This window comes from Nicotiana tabacum, chromosome 6 (genome assembly GCF_000715075.1).
Source record: "Nicotiana tabacum cultivar K326 chromosome 6, ASM71507v2, whole genome shotgun sequence".
Classification (NCBI taxonomy): domain Eukaryota; kingdom Viridiplantae; phylum Streptophyta; class Magnoliopsida; order Solanales; family Solanaceae; genus Nicotiana; species Nicotiana tabacum.
The window spans coordinates 87,954,364-87,977,781 of NC_134085.1; the positions used below are offsets into that span (position 1 = coordinate 87,954,364).

A 23,418-nucleotide genomic window follows, 5' to 3' on the forward strand; every position below is an offset into this window, starting at 1 on the left:
TGAATTCAGCAGTTGTTCTTTCCCTCCTCCATTGTGAGCGTTGTTGGTGCCGGACAGTCCCTTAGGGGTGCAGATGTGCCTCCTCCCGGGGCTGTAGATATCCCGACAGGCAGCATCGATAATGAGATATGTGATATGACGGGGCTTTTTATCAATGCGAGGCTGCTTTAACGTTTCTGGAGCCCTTGATTCCTAGGGACGAACCCACAATATGAGAGCTATTTGATGGAGCAGGTGGCCTTTTGTTATATGTGCTTTGCCCCCTCTGTCCTTAGGGCTAACTCCCTTTCTGTTATATCAGCTGCAGAAACAAAAAGTAGAGTTTTGGAGTACCTTAAGGGCAACGTTATTTTTGCCAGAGTGGCTTGTGGAGAGCTAAGAGATCAAGTGTGGTCTTATGCTTTGGAGGGGGAGGATGCCTTGGATAAGGTCTTTTACCCTCGAGATCCGACTCCCTTTGTAGTAGCGCCAAAGTTCAGCCAGGTATGATGGGGAGACTCTGGAATTTGATCTTTAGGGCTGAGATAATTTGAGACTTGGGCCGAAGTGACACTAAGCTGAATCAAGGCGGATCGGGAGATGGCGATTCACATGAGGGGTGCCGCTGACGTCCAGGCTGGATTGGAGCGAGCCTTCGACCGAGGGCAGGGAGTCGAGGAAGGTATTCGTCGTAAATCCGAAGAGTGGTACTCGAGCATATTGGCACAAAGGGTTCCATCGTCCCGGGGGAATTGGCTCGAGCAAAGAGAATAACCGTGATGCTCGATTACTTCTTGTGGAGGGCGAAATTTTGACAAGTTGTGGCTTCCTTTGGTGTGGAGTGTCGATTTTGCCGTTTTGTTATTTGCTCCTGATGTACGCAGAGTATGCCTGTAGACGGAGAATGTGCCTTTTTTCGCGCACGCAATATATAAGAAGGAATTTGAAATTTTGTAACTTTGGTCCCTTTTTTCTTTGTTTGTTGCTCTCGACCGGGCGGGCCGGTATTGGATGTTCGGTGGGATCTTTGTAGGTCTGGAACTGATCGGGCAAATCGGGGGTTCTTATGCATGATTTTTTGATGTGAGTGAGTTTCAGGACTTTCCCGTCTGGCCTGGCTGCTTTGGCTTGGCCCTCGAGTTGTGCTTTGACTCGTCCTTTCCTGCTCTTTGAATTCTTTGTGCCCGTGCGGGTAGGTAGTAGTCCTTTTCATCTTCTGCCTTTGGGCAATTTTCCGTTTTTAGCTGTTTTTGGGTGTAGTTCTTGAGACGTATTGTGACTCGAGCTGCAATTGATTTTTGGGATTTTTCCTGGCCACATGGGCAAATGCTGATGGCTTTTCGCGATTTTGGGTCGAGGTGACCCTGCGGGCATGTGGCCCAGAAATTTAATCAACAGATGATGGTCTCTTTTGAGTCGTGCCCTTAGGCATCCCGCGACTCAATTGTTTTTGGGTCCAGTCTCTGAGTCGTACTGTGACTCGAGCTTCAATTAACCCATAGGTTTTTTCTTGCCTGCATGGGCGGATGATGATGGCCCTTTGTGCTTTGGGTTGAAGTGACCATGCAGGCGCGTGGCCTGGAGATTTTAATTGGCTGATGATGGTATCATCCGAGATATGCCCTCAGGCATATTGCAATTTTCGGGTTCAGTCTCCGAGTCAATTTGCGACTCGAGCTACAATCGACCCTTAAATTTCATCGAGTTTCCGGGCAGCAATAATTGGAGCTTATGACGTGCCCTTAGGCATGTTGTACTTTTTGGGTCTAGTCTTTGCGTCGCGTTGCGATTCGAGCTGTAACTGACCCTTAAATTTCATTGAGTTTCCGGGCAGCGATAATTGGTGCTTATGTCGTTTGGTCGTAGAGACCTTTTAATATGTGACCCGTAGTCTTGCATAGTCAACTATTTTAGATCCGGTCTCCGAATCAGGTTGCGATTCGAGCCCATTTTAATCCTCAAGTTGTCAAGATTTTTTAGCTGGCGATAATGGCTCTTACGTTGTTTGGTCGTAGAGATCTTTCAATTTGTGGCCCGTAGGCTTGCTTAGCTGGCGACAATGGTTGTTACGTTGTTTTTTGTCTGTGGGCTTTGTGTAGGCTTTGTATCCAGTCATTAAGATCTTTTGTAGTATTTTTGCCTCGTAAGGTTCATAGCTCGTAGGTCGAGTAGATCGACGCTCTTGTATTTTTAGGAGTCGATATTGTTGGAGCTCGTTTTTGCCTATGGAGAGAAACCTGTTTTAACCGGTTCTTTCTGAAGTATATCGGAGTAATGGCCTACGATTTTTTAGCAATAGTCAGGCGCCCCCGAGTCGCGTTATTTTGGATGTATCAGCCGTTTCGACCGTAGTTGTATGCATTTGGGCGTAGCCATTTTTGATCCCTAGTGATAGTTTAAGCGTCCACGTCAAGGGTATGCCCTTTAGGGATTCTTACAAATGCGACGTATAGCCTAAATATCGGGATTTTCATGCATGTTGAGGTTATACAGTTTGCCATGCCTTTTGAGGTCTTACAGTTTGTCATGACTGTTGAGGTCTTACATTTTTGTAGAGTAGATCTGGTTATGCCGAGGTTGCCCGCTAGGGTCTTACAGTTTCGGATTTTTCATTGTGTGTCGATTAACGACTGCCTCTGAGTCATCGAGTTTGATTGAAGATAGCTTCTCGTGAGCTCGGAGTTGCTTTCCAGGGGCTTGATGAGCCCGGCGTTCTGACCCTGGGGTCATGCAAGTTGTTTGAATTGCTTACACTAAGTCTCCGAGTATATCGGATCTGTTTAAGCTTGAATACCACTTTTTGTAAACTTGGAGTTGTATTGCGAGGGCTTTGTGAGCCTGGAGTTCCGACCTTGGGATTGTGGGGCTGCTGAACCGTTTAAGTCTCTGAGTATCTCGGGATGTGTTTGACGGTGAAGTCCTTTGTTGAGAGTATACTGCGACTTTCCCGTTTTGGGAAATGAGACGCCGAAAGATATTCCTTGATTTGATCTGTGTAGTACACGTGTTATTGTGCTGGGCCGACCTATTTTTGGTCGAGTATGGCTGCTTCGGTGATTTGCCTTACTCTGAGAAGGAGCCTTTCTTTTCTTTCATGGGAGAAAATTGATATTTTTTGATTGATTGCCCGATAATAGTACATGCTTCCGCTCTGGGGGATTGTGATTATATCGACCATTTGGCCCTATACGTCATCTTCCCGTAGGCACCTCTGCTTTGGCGTTTTCCCACCTCCTTTGGATTGGGCGGCTCCCAAGTGGAATGCCCCTCGCCGGTTGTAAGTTGACCGTGAGGGTGGCTTCGATCAATACTGTGGAATTTTCCCCTTTAAGCAGCCCTGCCGCCGTTGCCTCGTTAAAAACCTTGCCAGTAAAAACCATTTTCTTTTTTTGGGATAAAAAACTCGGTTGAAGGAAAAGAGTGAAACGGGGTGCTTCGGGGGTCTCGAGCTCTCCTGATAGCGTTAGTGTCCCAATATCTCGGGCTGGGTGCCTGCATGGGGGTTAGTTCTTATTCTAAAGTAAAATAAATGAAATGGATGTACCTTAAAATGAGGCAGGTTGGCAGCGCCTCGGGGTCGGCTTATTATGACCGCCCGATGGTGGATATGTGGTGCGAATTTTATTTTTGTCAAACCCGCCTAAGGCCGAGGTCTGATTCACCCGTTGGATTTTTGGGGAGCAGAGGTACGGGCGCCGGTAGCACATCGTGTATGGAGAACATTTCTCTTGCCGCATGTTGCTCCCCAAAGACAGTTTTGATCTCGTCCTTTGTCGGAAATCTTATCATCTGATGGAGAGTGGATGGTACCGCTCTCATGTAGTGTATCCATGGTCACCCAAACAAGGCGTTATATCTTATATCTCCTTTGATGACATGGAATTTGGTGTCTTGGGTTGTGCCGGCCATGGTAATCGGAAGGATGATTTCCCCTTTCATTGTCTCGCTTGCCATGTTGAACCCATTAAGGACCCGAGTGGCGGGCACGATCCGTTCAGTTAGCCCGAGCTGTTCTACCACCCTTGACCTGATAATATTCGCCGAGCTACTTGGATCCACTAGTACACGTTTTATCTAAAAAGAATTTACAAGAAAGGAGATTACTAGGGCGTCGTTGTGGGGTTGAGGTAGAGCCTCGGAATCTTCTTCGCTGAATGTGAGGGCATCTTCGGGAATATATCCTCGAGTCCATTTTTCCCTGGAGATGGATATTTTTGTTTTCCTCATCAAGGGCTCATGCGGGGTATTGGCGCCTCCCATGATCATGTGGATGATGTGTTGTGGCTCGTTTGTTTCATTTTTCTTGGTTTCCTCCTTGTCCCGAAAATGATTTTTGGCCTGATTGCTAAGGAATTCCCGAAGGTGCCCTTTGTTGAGTAGCCACACCACTTCTTCTCATAGTTGGTGGCAATCCTTGGTCCTATGACCGTGTGTGTTGTGGAATTCACACACTAAGTTGTAATTTCTCTGCGAAGGATCCGACTATATTGGCCTCGGCCACTTGGCGTCCCTAATTTTTCTGATAGCGAACACAATGTCCGATACATTGATGCTAAAGTTGTATTCTGATAAGTGGGGTGCATTCATTGGTGCCACGTTTTGATCGAACCTGGTTTTGTTGACGAGCCCTCTAGGGTCCTGTCCTCGATCTATCCTCCAGTCGTTGCGAGGTAAGTTGCACCTCGGGGCGTTCCTTCTGTCTTCGAGGTACGGTTGGTACCTTTCTTTGTTTGGTTTTATCTCCTTTGCTAGGAGTCTGTTGGGGTATACTGAGCCTGAAGGAGCTCCCAGTTGGTCATCCTCGACCCTAATCTTCGACTGGTATCGGTTGTGAACGTCCGACCAGGTTACGGCCGGGTATTCGATTAAATTCTGCTTTAGTTGTTCTGAGGCCATCGAGCTTCGTTCGTTCAGGCCTGCACCGCCCAGTCATCGAAGACTGGTGGCAGCTCCATTCCTTCCATCTGGACGAACTCCCGCAATATCTCGTTCTCCCTCTACTTGATTTTGAAAACGTCGGACTTCCTTGTTGCTACCTTGATGGCTCCAGCATGTGCTTTTATGAAGGAGTCTGCTAGCATGGCGAATGAATCTATGGATTTGGGAGCCAAGTTGTGGTACCACATCATGGCCCCCTTTGAAAGTGTTTCTCCGAATTTTTTCAGCAACATGAACTCGATCTCGTCATTTTTTATGTCATTGCCTTTTACCGTACAGGTGTAAGCAGTGACATGTTCGTTAGGATCGGAGGTGCCGTTGTACTTAGGGAGTTCCGTCATTCTGAACTTTTTCGGGATGGACTTTGGGGCCGCTTCCTCGGGGAACGGCCTTTGAATGAACTTCTTTGAATCCAAGCCTTTGAGGAATGGGGGCGCACCTGGGATCTGATCGACCCTAGAGTTGTAGGTCTCAACCTTTTTATCGTTGGCTGCAATCATTCTCTCACCCGATTCGATCCTTTTGGTGTGGCCCTCGAGCATTTTTACAATGGAGGGATCAGCTACCGATCCGTTGTTACTTGACGTTTCGAGGATTCGCTCGACAGGGGGAGCTGTCTCTGGTGCCGCTGTGCTGGGGGTCCTCAGATGGCTTTCCAGCTAAGTGATGGCTAGTTGTTGTGCCTGCAACATCTCAAAGATAACGTGAAGACTAACTTCCTGTTCTTCTTGGGCCGGGGTTTTTTGTGCTTCTTGTTGGTCGCCCCGTCGTATGCTCCTGTTAGTGTGAGAGTTTTCGTCGACTTGTCATGCTTCTTGCGAATCTGCGTCCTCCAGGATCGGTCCGTGGGCGACATCAGGATTTTGTGAAGGTGCTCCAGCGGCCGGGACATCCACGCCATTTTCCCGTGATTTTCGAGGTTGTTGTTTTCGGCTCCGTTTATCGAGCCGGACATTTTAGCCTGAAATCAAAAGGATCTTGGACAAGAAAAGTGTGAAATATAATGTGTGTTTGTGTGACGAAACCAGCAAGAAAATAATCGCTATTATTTTTAGCCCCACGGTGGGCATCAAACTGTTTACCGTGAAAATGGTAACAACAATTAAATTTGTAAATGGGATTCTAAAAATACGTGATCTATTCTCTAGCTAGTTTTTAGTGCCGTTGATGCTAAAAATGTTAAGTGTAGTGATAAAATACGAGCTAAGATTAAGCAATAAACAAATAGAGGGGGCCTGTTGCCTTAGCGCGGAGCGGATCGATAGAGGCCCTGGGGCCGAGGCTTGAGCCTAGTTGTTAAAGCAGTTGATGCCAACAATGCTGAGTATAATAACAAAATACGAACTAAATTGAGGCAGTAATCAAACCGAAGAGGCCTGCTGGCCAAGTGTAGAGTAGGTCTATGGAGGCCTTGTGGCCGAAACTCGGGTCGAGTTCGAACTATCGGGGATAGTTGGGAAGGGGATAACAAGCAGAAATACGATTAAGTAAGGCTCTTTACGGCCAATATTGAGCTATGTACGAAGAATAGGTTAAGAGACAATGAACATAAGCGTGGCCTCGAGCCAATACCGAATGATAAAAGAACGATTGAATATAAATGATCTTGAACCAAGGAGAATGAGCAAATTAGAGAGAGGAAGATAGAGAAGATATTATCGTTTCAATGGAGGAGTGGAGCTCTATCCCTACAAAGTGTTAATGACCCCCTTTTTATAGAAAAATGGATGCTCAAACTTAGTACAGAATCTTTTGATATGACAAAAAGGGACGAGATGTGACAGTCCGTTAGCTTTATGTCGTGTGAGGGATGGCGTCGAACCGCTTGAATAGATCTGGTCGACCCCAGGTGCATTCCTCGAGGGATTCTTGCATTCGTCGGGCCTTTAGTAGATGTTCATTCTTGGCAAGGCATCGGCAGGTTTTGAGGGAGGCGACCGACCCGAGATCCTATGACAGGTATTTCACCTATCACATCAATCTTTTTTGTAGTTTTCTTCCAGTGTTTGGAACTGATTCAACCTTCTCCTTCCCTTTTCTTTGAATATGAATCCCTTCTTCTTTTTCTTCCTCCCTTGCCAAATCATCCTCCTCCACATTGGACTCATCCCTTAGCCTGAATTCTTGTCTCTCTTTTCGCTTTTTCTTGCTTTCCTCAACTATTTTTCAAGAACAACATGGCTTTTCCCCTATTATTTGGAGTTCTACCCTTGGAAACTTTGATTTTACTTTGTCTCACAATCTTTCAGGCTATATGTTATACTCTCATGGAAGGTTTCACTCCTTCACCAACAACCACCTTTTTTAACTGCCTAATTCTCTTTACCAAAACTACCTCTTCATTGTCACTCCCTATTTTGTTCACTTCAATTTCTCCCTTTTTCTCCCATGTATTTTCATTCGCACTATAAGTAAATTGTAACCCTGGTGAAGAAGATTTTCTCTGTCGAGTCCAAAAACCGTGGTTCTTTGTTCTCTGGCAACTTTTTACCATCATCTTCCTCGACCTCCTCTACTAGGATCTCTACTTGTTCTAATCTCTCCTTCACCTTCCAAGCCTTCACCAGTAGTAGAAAGACCTAGTTTAGAACAATGTGCTTCTGGTCTTCTACACCTATATTAGAACTCACCTCAACACCTGGGCCTTCTATGACCTCTACACTATCATCTTCACTAATACCCAGTATTTTTGCTTTCTCCTTTTCCTTATTCCTTACATCTAATTCATCCCCCTGACTTTTAGACTCGTTGATTTTTTGGGCTTGCTTGGTTAGAATTTTCACTTTCTTCTTTGTCTGAATAGTCAACCATCCCTGAGACAAAATCTAGGATTTTTAGTGGGTTTAGATTTTGGATTGACTCGGTTTTAGAAGATGAAAGGGAAGAGGTATTGTTGACCGGGATTATGTTAGACTCACGGGAACCAAATATGGGAAGGTTTGGTGAGGTCGACATTGTTGAGCGATTTATGTTTTCTTGAGGAATTTGAACATAGGGTTCTTTTCTTTGCTTATGGTTTTGTGAGATAAAGAAAATAGATTGAATGGGACAAAAAGAATGTGGGTGAGAGGTTTAAATAGGAGACATGATTTGATAGTTTAGGTCCTAATTAGTCAAGGATTTTTAAATCCTAATCTAGTTCATAGAGGGAAAGGGTGGCACCCAAGATTCAAACTTTAAATGGTCTGTTAATTGACATTAATTAGACGATAAAGATATGTTTAGAGGAATTTTAGGTAACCAATTCATTTATTTATCCGGATTAATGTCATTTATAATTACTTTGGATATGAACATATACGATTTTGGAACATGATCTTATTATAACATGACCGTCTAACAAGTTCATGCAACTATCTATTGGAAATGAGGTACATACCTGGTGTCAAAATGAATCAGGTTCTGTGACTGATTTCCTCAATGTGGATATGTGTTCTTTCATAGATTGGAATAAAATCATGAGACCTTATCTAATATTTTCCATCAAGCCATGTGTGCATACATGTTACAAATATAAGACTGAGTTAGATGTTTTTAACATGTAGATACACTAAATACTTTATACTGAATATAGCTTTGGTAAGTGGTTCTTTGCAAAGTGATCTTTGCTCAAAACTTTGGTAAATATATTTGCAATCTCATCTTAAGGTTTGCAAAACTCCATAGAGATATGCCCATTTTCTATATTATCTCTCAATAAGTAATGTCTCATATCAATGTGCTTTGATCTTTTATGATGAACTAGGTTCTTTACCATATTCATTGCACTTGTGTTGCACAAAATATTGGAATCCTTTCAATCATAGTTTCATAATCTTCTTATAGTTGCTTGATCGAAAATAGTTAAGCATAACATGAAACAACAATAACTTACTCAGCTTTTGTAGTTGATAAGGTTATAGAATTTTTTTCTTTAAAGACTAGGAGGTCAAACATGAACCTAGGAAGAAGGCCATTCATATGTTCTCTAGTCACTACAACAAAAATGCTGTTTAGCGGCAATACAAAACGGTTTTAGCTGGCAATAACAATAGTCGCTATAGCTTTTACCGGCCATTGGTGTTTAGCTGCTGATGTTGGGGTCGCTAAAGCCTTTAGCGGCTATTGTCACAAAAGCTGGTAAAAGGTATGGTTTATTGTCGCTAAAGATTATTATCTTTAACGGCAATTGTTTGCGGCAATTATAATGGCTACTAAATCTAATCCATAACGGCTAATTATAATGCTTTAGCAACCATTTTTTATAGCTGCTAAATTCAAAATAATTGCCGCTAAAAGTTCACATCATTAACGGCAATTATTATGGCTACTAAATCGAATCCATAATGGCTAATTATACTCCTTTAGCATCCATTTTTATAGCCACTAAATTCAAAATAATTGCTGCTAAATGTTCGCATCTTTAACGGCAATTATTTTGTGGCAATTAAAATGGCCATAATATCCTTTCTGAAAACATATTAGTTTGCCATTTTAGTGGCTAATATGATTAACTAAATTGCCGCTAAAAGTCAATATTTTTAACGGCAATTGTTTACAGCAATTATAACAGCTGCAATATCCCTTGTAAAACATCTTAATTTGCCCATTTATCATCCATTTATATAGCTGGTATATCCAACTAAATTAGCGCTAAAAGTCACAAGCGCTAATAGCAATATTGTAGACACCATTAATAATAGTTACTACATTTATCCAAAATATGACCCAAATAAGAAAATATATTAATATTAATTTAAAAAAATATATATATCTCATTAAATCTTAAGAAATTAAAGGAAGCACCAATCAAAAATATTGATGTCACAATAACTAAACTTATATTGTTTGAACTAAATAGCTAATGTCATTATATAACTAATCCAGACGAATGATGGTCTTCAAACGATTTTCACAGCTTTTCATCATTATGAAATCTTCTACCTGCTGAATTATAGAACATCAAACTGTATGACCTGAAATAATAAAATAATTGTATCAGAAGATAAAATACAATGCGAAAAAAACATCATCAAAATTCCATCACTGTCACGATTCATAAACAGAAAAAAATATTGCTATTAACAGAACAACAACCATCAAGCAGAATAACCACAAAGTGCAAAAAAATTCAGCTGAAAACAGTCAACAAAAACTGCAAAAATTGCTGAAGCGGTGCAGATATCAGTAACATGAATAATACAGATTTTATTTGCTCTAATGCTAGTCCAAAGCTTCAGGTTTCAGCAGCTCACAGATGTAGAAACAATGCTGAATTCACAGTCCAAACTTTGCAGGTTTTACTGCTCAAACACTCCTCAAAATTGAGGCAATTAGGCTGTCAATTAATGCTGTAAAACGCGTAGCTGATGTCCCTAAGAAAAAGCCTGGTGTTATTGATGCTGATGTAAAACGCGCAGCTGATGTCCTTGCTGCTACAGCTTTGGCAAGGCTTCATATGGATGTGAATACACCTTTACAAACTAATACTAATGATGGTAGAGGTATGGAGGCAGCGGGTGATCGAGCTGCTGTTGAACCAGCTGATAAATCAGCTGTAGCAGTGCTAGGACTGGACAAAGTAGGAGAAGAACCAGTTGCTGCTACTATGAAGGCAACTGGTGATCGACCTACTGGTGCCCAATGAGGAACGGAAGTTTGACTATCGCACAACTTTGCGCATTGCAGGAAGGTAGTGTAATATATTTTAGCAACATCTAGAAAATGACAGTAATGAAACAACATGAGCAAGTGATACGGAAGAAAGTTGTAACACTACTAGGAAATGATGAAGGCTCTTGCCAAAAAAAGGAGGTAACAGGGATTAATGCAATCATGGACAAAGTAAATCACTATCGTCAATGATGAGACTTACAGTATGTGTCTGTACCCCAAACACAAAAGAAGCATATAAACCTATATAGATCTCTCTCTCTTCTACTCTTGTTTTTACTCCTTATTGATTAGAATGAATCGAAAAGCATTGTTGATCCAGTAAATGCAATAAATGTTTGGATTATTGGGACTAAAATCAGACAAATTCCAGTCACTCTATGCATGCTCAAGTCCAGTTCAAAAGATATTCTGGACAAATAGATGTGCTCTTACCCAATCAGCACTGCCTGAGACTAATATGCAGAGGGAGAAATACGACATTTTAGCCCGAGGCTATCAACATCAAACATACCAATGTTACCATCACAAAAGGAAGCATAAACTAGTTGACAGTTTGCAGTTTGAGTCAGTTTGAGACAGACTTCAAGTACTCAGAAAATCAAGCTCAAATTTCAGTTCACAACAGACTTGAGACCAAAAATCTCAGTCATTAAAGCAGTCTCAAACTTGAGTCAACTCCTCAAGTTCCCAGCAGATAGTAGTTAGAACTTCAACAGCAATAGACAGACACTACCAACTGCGTGATCTTGAACAAGATACTCAAGGGATTCATGCTACCAAAATAAGTAGAAAGAAAAATACAAACAAGAAACGGAAGCAGATGGTTCTCAGGTGCATACTGAACCAGAAGCAGATGGTTCTCAAGTGCATACTGAACCAAAAGCAGGGGAATCACAATTCGAATAAGGAACTCGAGCCAAACTTACGAATTCAACTCAATTAACTCAGACGATCGAGTAGAAGTTCAGTTATTAAATTCATATATCAAAATCTGGAATAAATAACCTGGTGACAAGATGACATTGCTGCTCATCTTCTTCCTCAGAACTGGAATCAGTAGAGTTTAGCTCAAGCCATTTTACAGCAGCTATATGGAACAAGTTGGTAGGAATATTTGGTGTTTCTATTAGAGGAATTTAATTCAAACACATTAAGGTTGGTTCTAGGATCATTAATTGTTATGCTTTCAGTGTGCAGGTCAACTCAAAATTTGCAGAAAAGACCAAATAGAACTTCAGCAGCAATAGACACTAGATTTCAGGTCAATCACATTCAATTCAAACAAGCAGAAACAAACAAAGATAAGTTCATCAACTCAAACAAGTCGCAGGGGAATCGCAATTAGAATAAGGAACTCGAGCTGCCCTGTTTTTAATATATCGTAGCATTATACTCGCTAGAAAGTCATCTGTAGTGCGTGTTACTTTACAGAACATGCCGGTGCTTCAAATGGTCTATGAAGACCTCAGTTTCATGACTGCTATTTCATTATCTATTGCTCTCTTATGTAAATGGTACTAATACTGATAAAGTTACAATCGAATTATGGAAGCATGTAAGTCGAAACTATATCTTGTTTCCATTTCTTGCAAGTTTACATGAAATCAGATTGTAATGATAAAAAAATTGGAGGAAAATTCAAACAATAGAAAACTCAAATAGTAGCACCGAAGGTTAAATATGAGTATTACCTTGAGACAATGAAGTATTTTCAGCAATACTAGGTATCCTTGATGTTTGCGGTACTCCGTACATGGCCATTGTTGGCATCAAGGACCTAATAAATATTAACACATTAGATTACAATTCTTTTATAGTATTGGTGTTATTGAAGGGATTAAGGATGATCATAGTTAGAGAAAAGCAGTTGGACAAACTCCTATGGCTAAAGGTGTTGGACATGTACTTGATACTTCAAAGAAAACAGCTACAAATCCAAGGACCGGACATGTTTGTGATGCTTTAGGCAAATCTGTTACAAATTCTATAACATTACAGTTGCAATAGAAGCTATTATGATAGATGTTCTACCTCAGCATTCTGTCTTTTTCTTGGGCCTAATCTCGGTTTTCCAACATTATAGAGTATATACAGATTCTATAACATTACAGTTGCAAGAGAAGCTATTATGGTTTTGGTATGCACGACATCTTTGACAGCAATACTAGATCCTAGAAGAATTGTAGAAGAGGCATATCCATATAACTAGTTCAATATCACAATAGAAATTACAGAAAACTACGGTTGCTAATTACACTATATAAACTAGTTAGATTAACACACAATTAAGATTTGAAAATAATTTCAGAGAAAAGTGTTACCTGATTCATCATCATTTAGAGAAGCTTGAGAATGTACGTTTGTATCAATTACTATTCCATCGATACCACTTCTTACCCAATCATTATACTCATCTTCTAGAACACGAGCATTTTCTAAAAGAGCTAAGTTAGTGGCATCACTCTGCGTTGATGACTCAAGATGCACACTATTTTCCTCCCCCATATTAAAAATGTCTCGAGGTTTAATTAACCTAGGGACAAACCATTCATGATCTTGAGGATCTTGCACAAATATCACTTGTTGAACTTGTTCTACAAAAATAAAGGGCTCATGACGTTCTCGATTGCCAGAGTCTGTCAGGTGTGAGAAATTCACAAGTGTGAAACCCAAGTCGTCTTCCTTAATTCCTCTACCTTTAGTTACATCAATCCAATCACACTTAAATAAGATAACCTTAAATTTTTCATAGTAGTTTAACTCAACAATATCATTCAATCTGCCATAATATGTGATATTTGCAGATTTTGGAGCATTGTCACTTGTGCTTGCATAACTTTCAGTCTTTGAAACGACCATAAAACCACTATTTTGTGTCACCTTGAATTCTTCACTTTGTTTCGTTCAGAATCGATAGCCATTATTTACATCGAACGCACTAAATCTTTTTGCAATGTAACTCGGCCCCCGTGCAAGGACTTTATCATCCTTTAAGATGTTAGATGTAGCTTCCAACTCCTTTACCTAACCAAATAAAAGATACAACTGTAAATGTGGATATCTGTACAAGGACAATAATTTAATGTAAATAATGACTTAGTCCTACTACTTACTTGCTCTTTGAATCAATCATGGAATGTATCGAAATGCACACGGTCAAGTTGATATTGTGTCAAACGACGCTTACGATGTACTCTTTTGATTTCAACAATATGTTCCCTATTCATGTAACTTGCATATATCAATTTTGTTATCAAATAAGTAATATACATATATTAAATAATAGATATAACACTTACGTTTTATAATTCTCAACGACTTATGACTCTCAATTGAAAAGCACATGCAGATGTGTTTGCAACCATATTTCCTCATCCAACTCAAATACATCTACTCCACCGTACGACTCCCCAACAGTAGAAAAAAGACATTCTTCTTTACTAGTCTCATGCTCAATCTCATCACTGCATTTTCTTGAACAATAAGACCTTGAATCTCCACCCTCCAAATATTGTGAGCAAAATGCCATACACTCATTTGCTATATATGCTTCAGCTATTGAACCTTCTGGACATGCACGATTACGAACAAATGATTTTAAAGTACCCAAAAACCTATGGAACAAAGTAATATTATTAGTTTGATATTAGAATATTTAACAACTAAAGACATAAGATAAAGATTCAATGATATTCTTCATACCTCTCAATTGGATACATCTAGCGATAATGTACTGGCCCCGCGTGTTTAGCCACAGTTGCCAAGTGAATTACCAAGTGTATCATAACAGTAAAGAATCCTGGGAGGAAGAGTTTCTCCATAGTAGACAATGTTTCTGGAATTTTTTCTTCAAGTAACTTTAACTCTTATAGTTTTATCACTTTGCTACACAGAACACGAAAAAATGTGCATAGTTCAGTTAAAACTGAAACTAACTCTTTTATCTACTGATCTCCACAAGGCAAGAGGAAGAAGTTCTTGCATTAAAACATGACAATCATGAGTTTTTAGCCCAGATATCTTTCGTTTGCGAAAGCAACGTGAGATATTAGACGCATAGCCATCTGGAAACTTGGCATTTTGTAGTACTTCATAAAATAACTCCTTTTCCCTCGGAGACATTGTGAAAAAAGTAGCAGGAAGATATGATCTACCACTAGCTCGGTACTGAGGCCATAAGCTTGGTCTTACTATTATCTCCTTCAAGTCCAATCGAGCCTCTAAGTTGTCTTTAGACTTTTTACGAAGATCCAATAATGTATAAATTATGTTATCACACATGTTCTTTTCTATGTGCATCACATCAAGATTATGGCACACCAAGTTAAATTTCCAATAAAGAAGATCCAAAAAAATACTTCTCTTTTTCAAATTGTTTTTTATCACCCCATTTACCGCTTCACTTGACTGGCCAAAAGTAAATTTTATATCTTTAACTTGATTCATTATTACTAAACCAGTTACTGGACAAGGTGCAGATCTAGTTTTTTTAGTCCCATCAAATGATTTTGCATCATTCTGATATTTGTGTCCCAACTTCAAGAAGCGGCGATGCCCCATATAACAAAACTTACTGCCATGTTTGAGCCTTCTAGATTGAGTGTTTATATTACAAGAAGGGCATGCAAATCTACCATAAGTGCACCATCCAGAGAGAGTACCATATGCTGGAAAATCATTTATCGTCCACATGAGAGCTGCTCGCATTTGAAATATTTCCTTAGTAGAGGCATCGTACGTTTCTACACCAGCATCCCATAATTTATTTAACTCTTCTATTAGAGGTTGCAAAATGACATCAATATTATTTCCAGGCACTTTTGGTCCAGGAATAAGTAAGGACAGAATGAAGAACTCTTGTTTCATGCACATGCATGGTGGAAGATTATATGACATTAAAATCACTGGCCATGTACTGTGAACAATTCGCATTGTGCCAAATGGATTAAACCATCAGAAGCTAATCATAGACGTATATTGCGAGAGTTTCCAGCAAATTCAGGATATTTATTATCAAAAATTTTCCAAGCTTCAGAATCTGCAGGATGTCGTAGAACTCCATATTTGTTGCGCTCTTCATGATGCCATCGCATTGCTTTAGAAGTTACTGATGACATAAACAATCTATGTAGCCTCGGTTTCAAAGGAAAATTCCTTAGGACTTTGGCTGGAATTTTTCTAGCATCATTTTTTTATCTAGACGGCCCACAAACTTTGCATTCATTGATATTCTTATTAGCAAACTCTTTCCTAAAAAGCATGCAATCGTTGGGATAAGCATGAATTTTTTCATACTTTAAGCCCAAGCCTTCAACTATTTTTTTGGTCTCATAGAAAGAAGGAGGCAATTTTTTCTCTTCAGGCAACGCATCCTTCAATAGTCCAAGCAAAGCATTAAAAGATTCATTTGACCATTTGAACATGCATTTTGTACGATACATATTCAGCAAATAGAACAGTTTGCTAAACTTCTTACATCCTGGATATAGTTCTTCATTTGCCTCCTTCATGAGTCGTTCAAACTTATCCACATCTACATGAGGTTGATTTCCAGATGGATGAACAATATTCTCTTGTAAGTTATGATTTACGTCACCACTTTCACTAATGAACTATGTAAAGCCTCCAAAGGCATCATGTATCATTCCTGTCATATCATCGCCCCTTAGAGTTGCCTGGCTTCGATTATTTGTTTGAGCATTGCTTGATCCCTTTAAAGACTCACCATGACAAAACCAAGTATCATATGATGGCATAATACCATTAATCACAGGATGATCATATGCTGTAGCCCGATTAACTTGATGGATAAGTACACATTTCATACAAGGACATAGAATTTGTTCCCCATCTTGTTTTATAGAAAAGGCATGGTTTATAAAATCATCTACTCCATCCAGATATTTTTTACTAACTCTATCACAATGCATCCATCTTTTATTTCTAGGATTGTCCATGACGTTCAAGATATTCTTTTCTTTTCTACACTTACTGCAATAGCTAAAAATTCGTTAGTAAAAAAAGGGAATTATTCAAACTATAGTAAAATAACCATCCTATTTGCATGTAATTCCATAGCTCAAAGATTATTGTACAACTAACAACAAAGTTCTGGATATACTCGTTTATCTCATTCTTTTCTTCTATCTCTTCTCAGTTATTCGACAATAGCTGTTTTGTTTAGTTTTTCTTTTCTTAGTTTGATTTTCTCGATTCGATTTTCCAGTTTGGGACCCAACTAATCTTGTTTAAAATTATAATGCTTTTAATATATTGTTTGGGATCCACGCAGGCATTGTTTCATTGGCAATTTACTTATCTAAACATATTTATTAGTTTACTAAGGTTCAATTCTTTTTTTCTTTCCTGCGTGTTTTCTTCTTAGTGTTAGGTGAGATAGCGGGAAACATTTGTTATTAAAAATGGCAATGCTATCATTTTGATTTTACCTGAGTTTTGTTATTTAAAAGCATCACATCTGTGTGGATTCACTCACGACTATTCAGTTTTCTAGACGCAAATACTTTGTACCTACCTAATAGAACTAAAGTTGTCTAGCATACCAATCTGCTGTTTGATTGTACGTTTTTAGATCTCAAGACTATAATGTTGTTTTTTACTGTGTAAGCCATATATATTTCCTTCCTTTCAATACTCAATTCTATTTTTAGTATTTATATAGATCAAAGGGACCATCGCCTTTGCATTTGATTGGCAACTTTTTGATAAGTATAACAAAAAATATATAGAGGAAACATCTCGACTAATGGTAGATTCAATGAAAACATCAATATGCATTGACGACACTTTAAATTTTTGAAAAATGACAAGAATAACAGAAAACATACAGAGGAATTCATATCTTGACTAGTGATAGATTCAACGAAAACATCAATATGTATCGGCGACACTTATAAAATTTCTGAATAATTACAAGAATAGCAGAAAACAGAGGAACAAAATCATAAAACAGTCAAGGAACAGAGGAGAAATAAACCCAATCATCGCATGTCAATTTAACAGCAATCGGATATCACAAAAGACTTGCATATGCAGAAAAAACTGTACTTTCGCAAATCTCAAATTGCAACAGTTGAAGGCACGAATTTGTACCTGGTAAGCAGATTGTTTTGCCAATAAACACAAGAAATTGAAACTAACAATGAGTTATCTGAGTTCTGCAACGATCTTGAAACCTACAGGAAAAGAGAAGTGGGAAACGGATAAAACAGAGAATACTATCAACGACGATAGAGCATAATCGAGCAGCACAATCCTATCTCCACTGTTAATCGCGTCTGCTGGGTGAAAAACAAAAATACCTGGGGAAGAATAGCAGTTATCTGTGGAAGAAACTGGCCGGAGACCTGCGATTCTGTTAATCTGGCCGGAGACCTGCGATTCTGCGATTCTGGCCAGGGAAGAAGAGCAGTTATCCCGTTCAATGAAAGAATAAAAACCCGCCTCCGCAGAGACCTATATGTAGATTCTGTAAATTTTATCCTGTTCAATGAAGGAAAATCGATATGTGAGATTCTGTAAATTGTATCCTGTTCGATGAAGGAATATCGTATCTCGTTCAATGAAGGAATAGGTTTTCCTATTTTTCTGATTGGAAGGAATCGTTTATTCTTTGTCTAAAATATTTGGAGGGAAAGATTTATTTTTTGGGCAGGGAGGGAAAGTTAAAAAAAAAAAACCTATGCGCTAAAAGTCAATTAATAATTTCTAATGGCAAATTATTTTTATTGCCAGTAAAAGGCTATTTTTTAGTGGCTAATGGTCATTTGCCGCATATATTTCAGATTATAGAATATATTATTGCCGCTAAATAATTGCCGCCAAATGTTCTTTTTGTAGTAGTGTCTTCCTATCCACGAAATAACCAACATAGTTAGCATCCGCATATCCCACCAAGTCAAATGCATCACTAGAACGATACCAAAGAACTAGGTCTTGAGTACTTTTTAGATACCTTAACATACAACAACAACAACAACAACAACCCAGTAATAATTCCACTAGTGAGATACCTTAAAATACTTTTTACTAATTTTATATGTGACTCCTTAGGATTTGACTGAATCTTTCATCTAATGAAACACTAATCATTATGTTTGGTCTACTTGAAGTTAGGTAAAACAAAGATCCAAATATGCTTCTATATGTTTTTCATCAACGAAAAGGCTAGGTTCATCTACATCTAACCTAGTTCCAAATATAATGTGAGTGTCAATTGTCTTTGCATTGTTGTAATTTTCCAGCCGGTTGTTTTATATTTTTGAATGTCATTCCTCTATTTGATGCTTCTCATATGCTTCGTTGGTGTTTTGTGACTTGCAAGAATGGTTATTCTGGTTTTGGAAACTTTTTGAAGAGGATTGGAACACTTAGTTCCAAGGTAGGAAACTTAAGTTATAAGAGTTGACTGAGGTTTGAATTTTGTGTAAACAAAACTTTAGAATGGTATTTTAGTGGTTCCAATAGGTTCATATGATGATTTTGGACTTTAGGTGTAAGTCTGGATTTGGATTTCGAGGTTCTTAGGTTGATTTGGCTTAATTTGGTGAAAGTTAGAAATTTGAAGGTTTGGAAGGTCTATAGGTTTGACTGGAATTTGACTTTAAGGCTATCGGGTTTGGATTGTTGCTCCCCAAGTTGGAATAGGTTCGTTATGTCATATGTATCTTGTCTGCAAAATTTGAGGTGATTCTGAGTTGGTTAGACGTGGTTCAACATGAGTTTTGAAAGTTGGAAGTTTGATTATTTCATTAAGCTTGAATCGAAGTGAGATTTATAGCTTAGATATTATTTTGTATGATTTGTGACCTCGAGCAGGTCTGTATTATATTTTGGAACTGGTTGATGTGATTGGACGGGTCCTGGAGACCTCGACTGTGTTTCAGATATATTCTGAATCATTTTGGATTAACAGGTCAGGTATGGTATTTTCATACCTACGAGGTTTGGGGCCTCAAGTGCGAGCATGTAGAAGCGAACTTCTTATTGCCAAAGCGAGTCCGGGAGTCGGCAGAAGCAAACGTCTGAGTGTAGAAGCACTGGCGATAGGGAGAAGGGAATTTCATAGAATCGGAAGGTATTCCGCAGAAGCGGATGATCGAGATTTAAGTGGGTTTCCGTATCTGAAAGTGTTTTTCCGAAGATGCAGTGTCGTAGAGTTGACATTGGTGTCCGCAGAATTGCGGGGCAATGTTATTTTTAATCAAGGGTTTAACCTCATTTATCATATTTTGAGATTAAGAGCTTTAATTTGGGACATTTTTAGGCGATCTTAACCATTTGGACGATAAGTGTTCTGAACTTATATTTGATTTTATTTCATGATTGCATCTTTTATTTTAGCTTTTGGTTGATGAAATCTAAGAGACAAATTGAGGGTTTTAGTAGAACTTTTCTAAAGTAATAAATGGAGATTTGCACTCCGATATGGAGTTGGTTTTGGATGAAACTTATATATTTGGACTTGTCTCGGAATGGGTGTTCGGGATTTGTGAGTTTTGTCGGATTTCTGGAGACGGACTTGGGATGACTTAGTATATTTGATTAAAGATTCAATTTTTGTCATTAGGGTTCGATTCTTATGATTTTATTTTACGTTATTGAGTTGTATTGGCTAGATTCGGCATGTTCGGAGGTTGATTTAAGAGGAAAGACTACTTTGGGAGATTAAAGGCTACAAGTTGGAGGTAAGTCTCTTGCCTAACATTGTTAAAAGGGAAACCCCTAGGATTTTACTTGTTTGATGTGTGTTTAAGGTATTGGAGGTAATGTATAAGTGATGGCGAGCGTATATGCATTTACCAGTTTGATATCGTGACCGGAGTAGAATTAGATTATTATATGCTTTGTTTTGTCTACGTGCTCATATGATTCATGATTTATTGACTTATGGGACTATGTTTGCCCTCTTGTCCATGCTAGAAATCATGCCTAGGCTTATGATCAATTGTGAAGGCATGAAAACTTATTATTGATATATTAAATTGCTTGATTGCACGTAGTCACATAGAGATTTCATGAGCATATATTTGTATGATATTAATTAAGTCATCGCACACCTTTAATCTATAAATTCTTGAGCATATACATGCATTTACATAATGGATACATGATTTGGACTGAGGATTTTGGCACGAAGGGTAAGCATGCATATGAGATACAATTTTGGCTCACTGGATTGATCATCGAATATTGATTTACGAGGGATGCTATTATAGCCCTCTTTGCGTATGGATTTGGATTCGTCCCTCCGGAGTCAGGTGATAACAAATATTACTTTGGGCCCTGCGAGCGTACGATACATGAATTTTGTACCGGGTCGATACATGGATTGTGTATCGGGTTATGTGATACATGAATTATGTATCGGGGTAAGGGACCTTGTATCAGTTGAGCATGCATCCTTATTATTGACCTATTTGGAAGTATTTATTTAATATAATTTTTTTCTTGACATCTTTATATGCTAATAGGGAGTCCTGACTCCATTATTTGGGCATGTTATCTTTTACTATTACTTCTAAGCTACAATAGAGTTATTTCTGTTCTTGCAAAACATTACTTATCCATTGATATATGTGACTCTTGTTATTCATGATAACACTTATTGTTCAGTTTTTAATTGTGTTATTATTCTCATGAGGTAAGTATCCAGAAGCATCTAGCCTCGCCTTTTCTTCTTCTTCAAGTTTAGACTTGATAAGGTACTGATTGTAGTGTACTCATATTATGCTTCTACATATTTTTTTGTGCAAATTCTTAGGTGGGTCCTAGAAGAGCTTCCTGATCTAGCTAGGAGACTTCACGAAGACTTAGGGTGAGCAGCACTCTACGGATCTACTTCGTAGTTCCTGAGTCCATGTCCCTTTATTGTTCCTATCTATTGTATTCAGACTTGATCTCATTTTCGTAGCTTGCTCATTCACTTGTTCCACCTATTTTTGGGCGCATAATATGTCATCGTGTTTAGGCCGTGCATGGGTTTTATATATACTATCACCATTTTGATACTATTTTCATCTTTTATTATTATATCTCTTTGTTATATAATGAAAATGCAATTTATTTGTTACTTGTGAGTTGGCTTTCTTAGCAAGTTTGGCGAGACGCCATCACAACCTTTAGGTGAGATTTCGAGTTGTAACAAGTTGGTATCAGAGTCCTAGGTTGTGTAGGTCTCACGAGTCATGAGTATATATAGTAGAGTCTTGTGGATTGGTACAGAGACGTCTGTACTTATCTCTGAGAGGCTATAAGATGTTAGGAAACTACACTTCTTTCATTCTTATCGTGCGGCTTTATTGACCCGAGTTTGAATTCTTGTCTTTCTATTCTCTCACAGATAGTAAGAACCTATTCATCAGGAGAAACCAAGTAGACATCAGCCTTTAGGCTAAGGCTGTGAGAGGTCGGGGTCGAGGCAGTGGTAGGGCCCATGCTATAGTCAGAGGCCCTACAACTATAGTCATCATGGAGCCACTAGTAGCTCTGGTGGAGGAGTAGGCTTTCAATCAAGGTGAGCTGATTGGACCAGCTCAAGTCTTGGAGGGGTTTATTTCTACCTTAGTACTTCAGGATGCCCTTGTTCGCTTGGTTTGTCTAGTGGAGTGTTTTGCATATACCGAATTTTTTCATGTTGCACCGACTACTTCTCAAATAAGAGGGAAGGGCACAGACTCCCGTTACTCACACTCCTGAGCTAGTTGCAACTGGTTATCAGATGACAAGAGTGGCACAGGTTAGGGGACATCCTCCCGTAGCTAGTGTTAGGCCGAGCATAAGAGGATTGGTCGATTCAAGAAGATGGGTCCTCCACGTTATGATGGTAATCCTTTGGTAGATGCACAAGATTTCTTAGATGGTTGTTAGGAGATTCTATAGAATCTTTGTTTCATGGAGTCCAATAGGGTCGCATTCCCTAAATATCAGTTTAGGGGCTAGACAAGATGTGGCAACAGTTATATTAGTGTAGCAGGCCAGTGGGGTCACTTCGACTCACTTAAAGTCAATTCTCATATCTTTTCTTAGAGAGGTTCCTTTCCATCATGCAGAGAGACGAGATGCATGGTCAGTTCAAGCACCTTCAGTAGGGTCATATGTCTGTGACCGAGTATGAAATGAGATTGACGGATCTATCTCATTATGCAGGTTTTTTTATCCCCACCGAGGTTAAGAAGGTGAGCAAATTCATCGAGGGGCTAAATTTTAATATCAATATTGATATGGCCAGGAAGGCAGAATGGTACTATATTTCTTTAAGTTATGGACATAGTAGTGCAGGATTGAATGCATTAAGAGTCAAAGCAGGGAGAATATGGTAGTTAATGGCAAGAAACCCTGATATTCTGGCAATTTTAGTGGTACCTCAGCTGGAGGTAGAGATTATTCTAGGAGAGGCTATCCTAGCAGGCCAGTACCTTCATCTTATCAGCCTGCTCGTGGTGCTCCAGTTCAGACTTCATTCATTGCATTATCAGCACTAAGCTCATATCGTGCTCCTTCAGCCTAGGGTTCTTCCATAGGATACTCGTGTTATTAGAGACAGCCTCAGATTCAATAGCCATTTCTCAACTCGAGGTTATTTAGAGTGTGAAGAGGTAGGGCATATGAAGAAGGATTGCCCCAGACGTGGTAGAGGCACAATGCAGCAGGTTTCTCAGGCAATGGCTCTAGTTCCAATTACTACACTAACAACCCCACCTGCTAAAGGGAGAGCTCAAGTATTTAGGCCCGCTCTTACAATTTTTTGGGAAGGACCGAGGCGAAGGCTTCTGATGTGATTATTATTCATATTGTTTTGGTCTAGTGCAGTGATGCATCAGTTCT

General features: G+C 39.3%; 1 protein-coding gene across 1 annotated transcript; it reads right to left on the bottom strand.

Annotated features, from left to right (window-relative positions):
- Positions 1-9,623: 9,623 nt before the first annotated feature.
- Positions 9,624-23,054, bottom strand: LOC107829707 (uncharacterized). Its single transcript, XM_075255608.1, has 5 exons — positions 23,010-23,054; positions 17,895-18,209; positions 17,686-17,768; positions 12,264-12,349; positions 9,624-9,872 (listed from the first exon to the last, which is right to left on the bottom strand). The coding sequence occupies exons 1-5, from the start codon at positions 23,052-23,054 to the stop codon at positions 9,859-9,861; spliced, it is 543 nt and encodes a 180-aa protein (XP_075111709.1). The 3' UTR covers positions 9,624-9,858.
- Positions 23,055-23,418: the final 364 nt, after the last annotated feature.

Excerpts from the sequence above, each read along its gene's own strand:
- LOC107829707 (XM_075255608.1), bottom strand. The coding sequence starts at position 23,054 with ATGAAGTCTGAACTGGAGCACCACGAGCAGGCTGATAAGATGAAG. Across the intron at positions 17,769-17,894 it reads TAACTGCTATTCTTCCCCAG|GTTTCAAGATCGTTGCAGAA; the intron begins GTATTTTTGTTT and ends CTTTTCCTGTAG. Across the intron at positions 12,350-17,685 it reads CAAAACAATCTGCTTACCAG|GTCCTTGATGCCAACAATGG; the intron begins GTACAAATTCGT and ends AATATTTATTAG.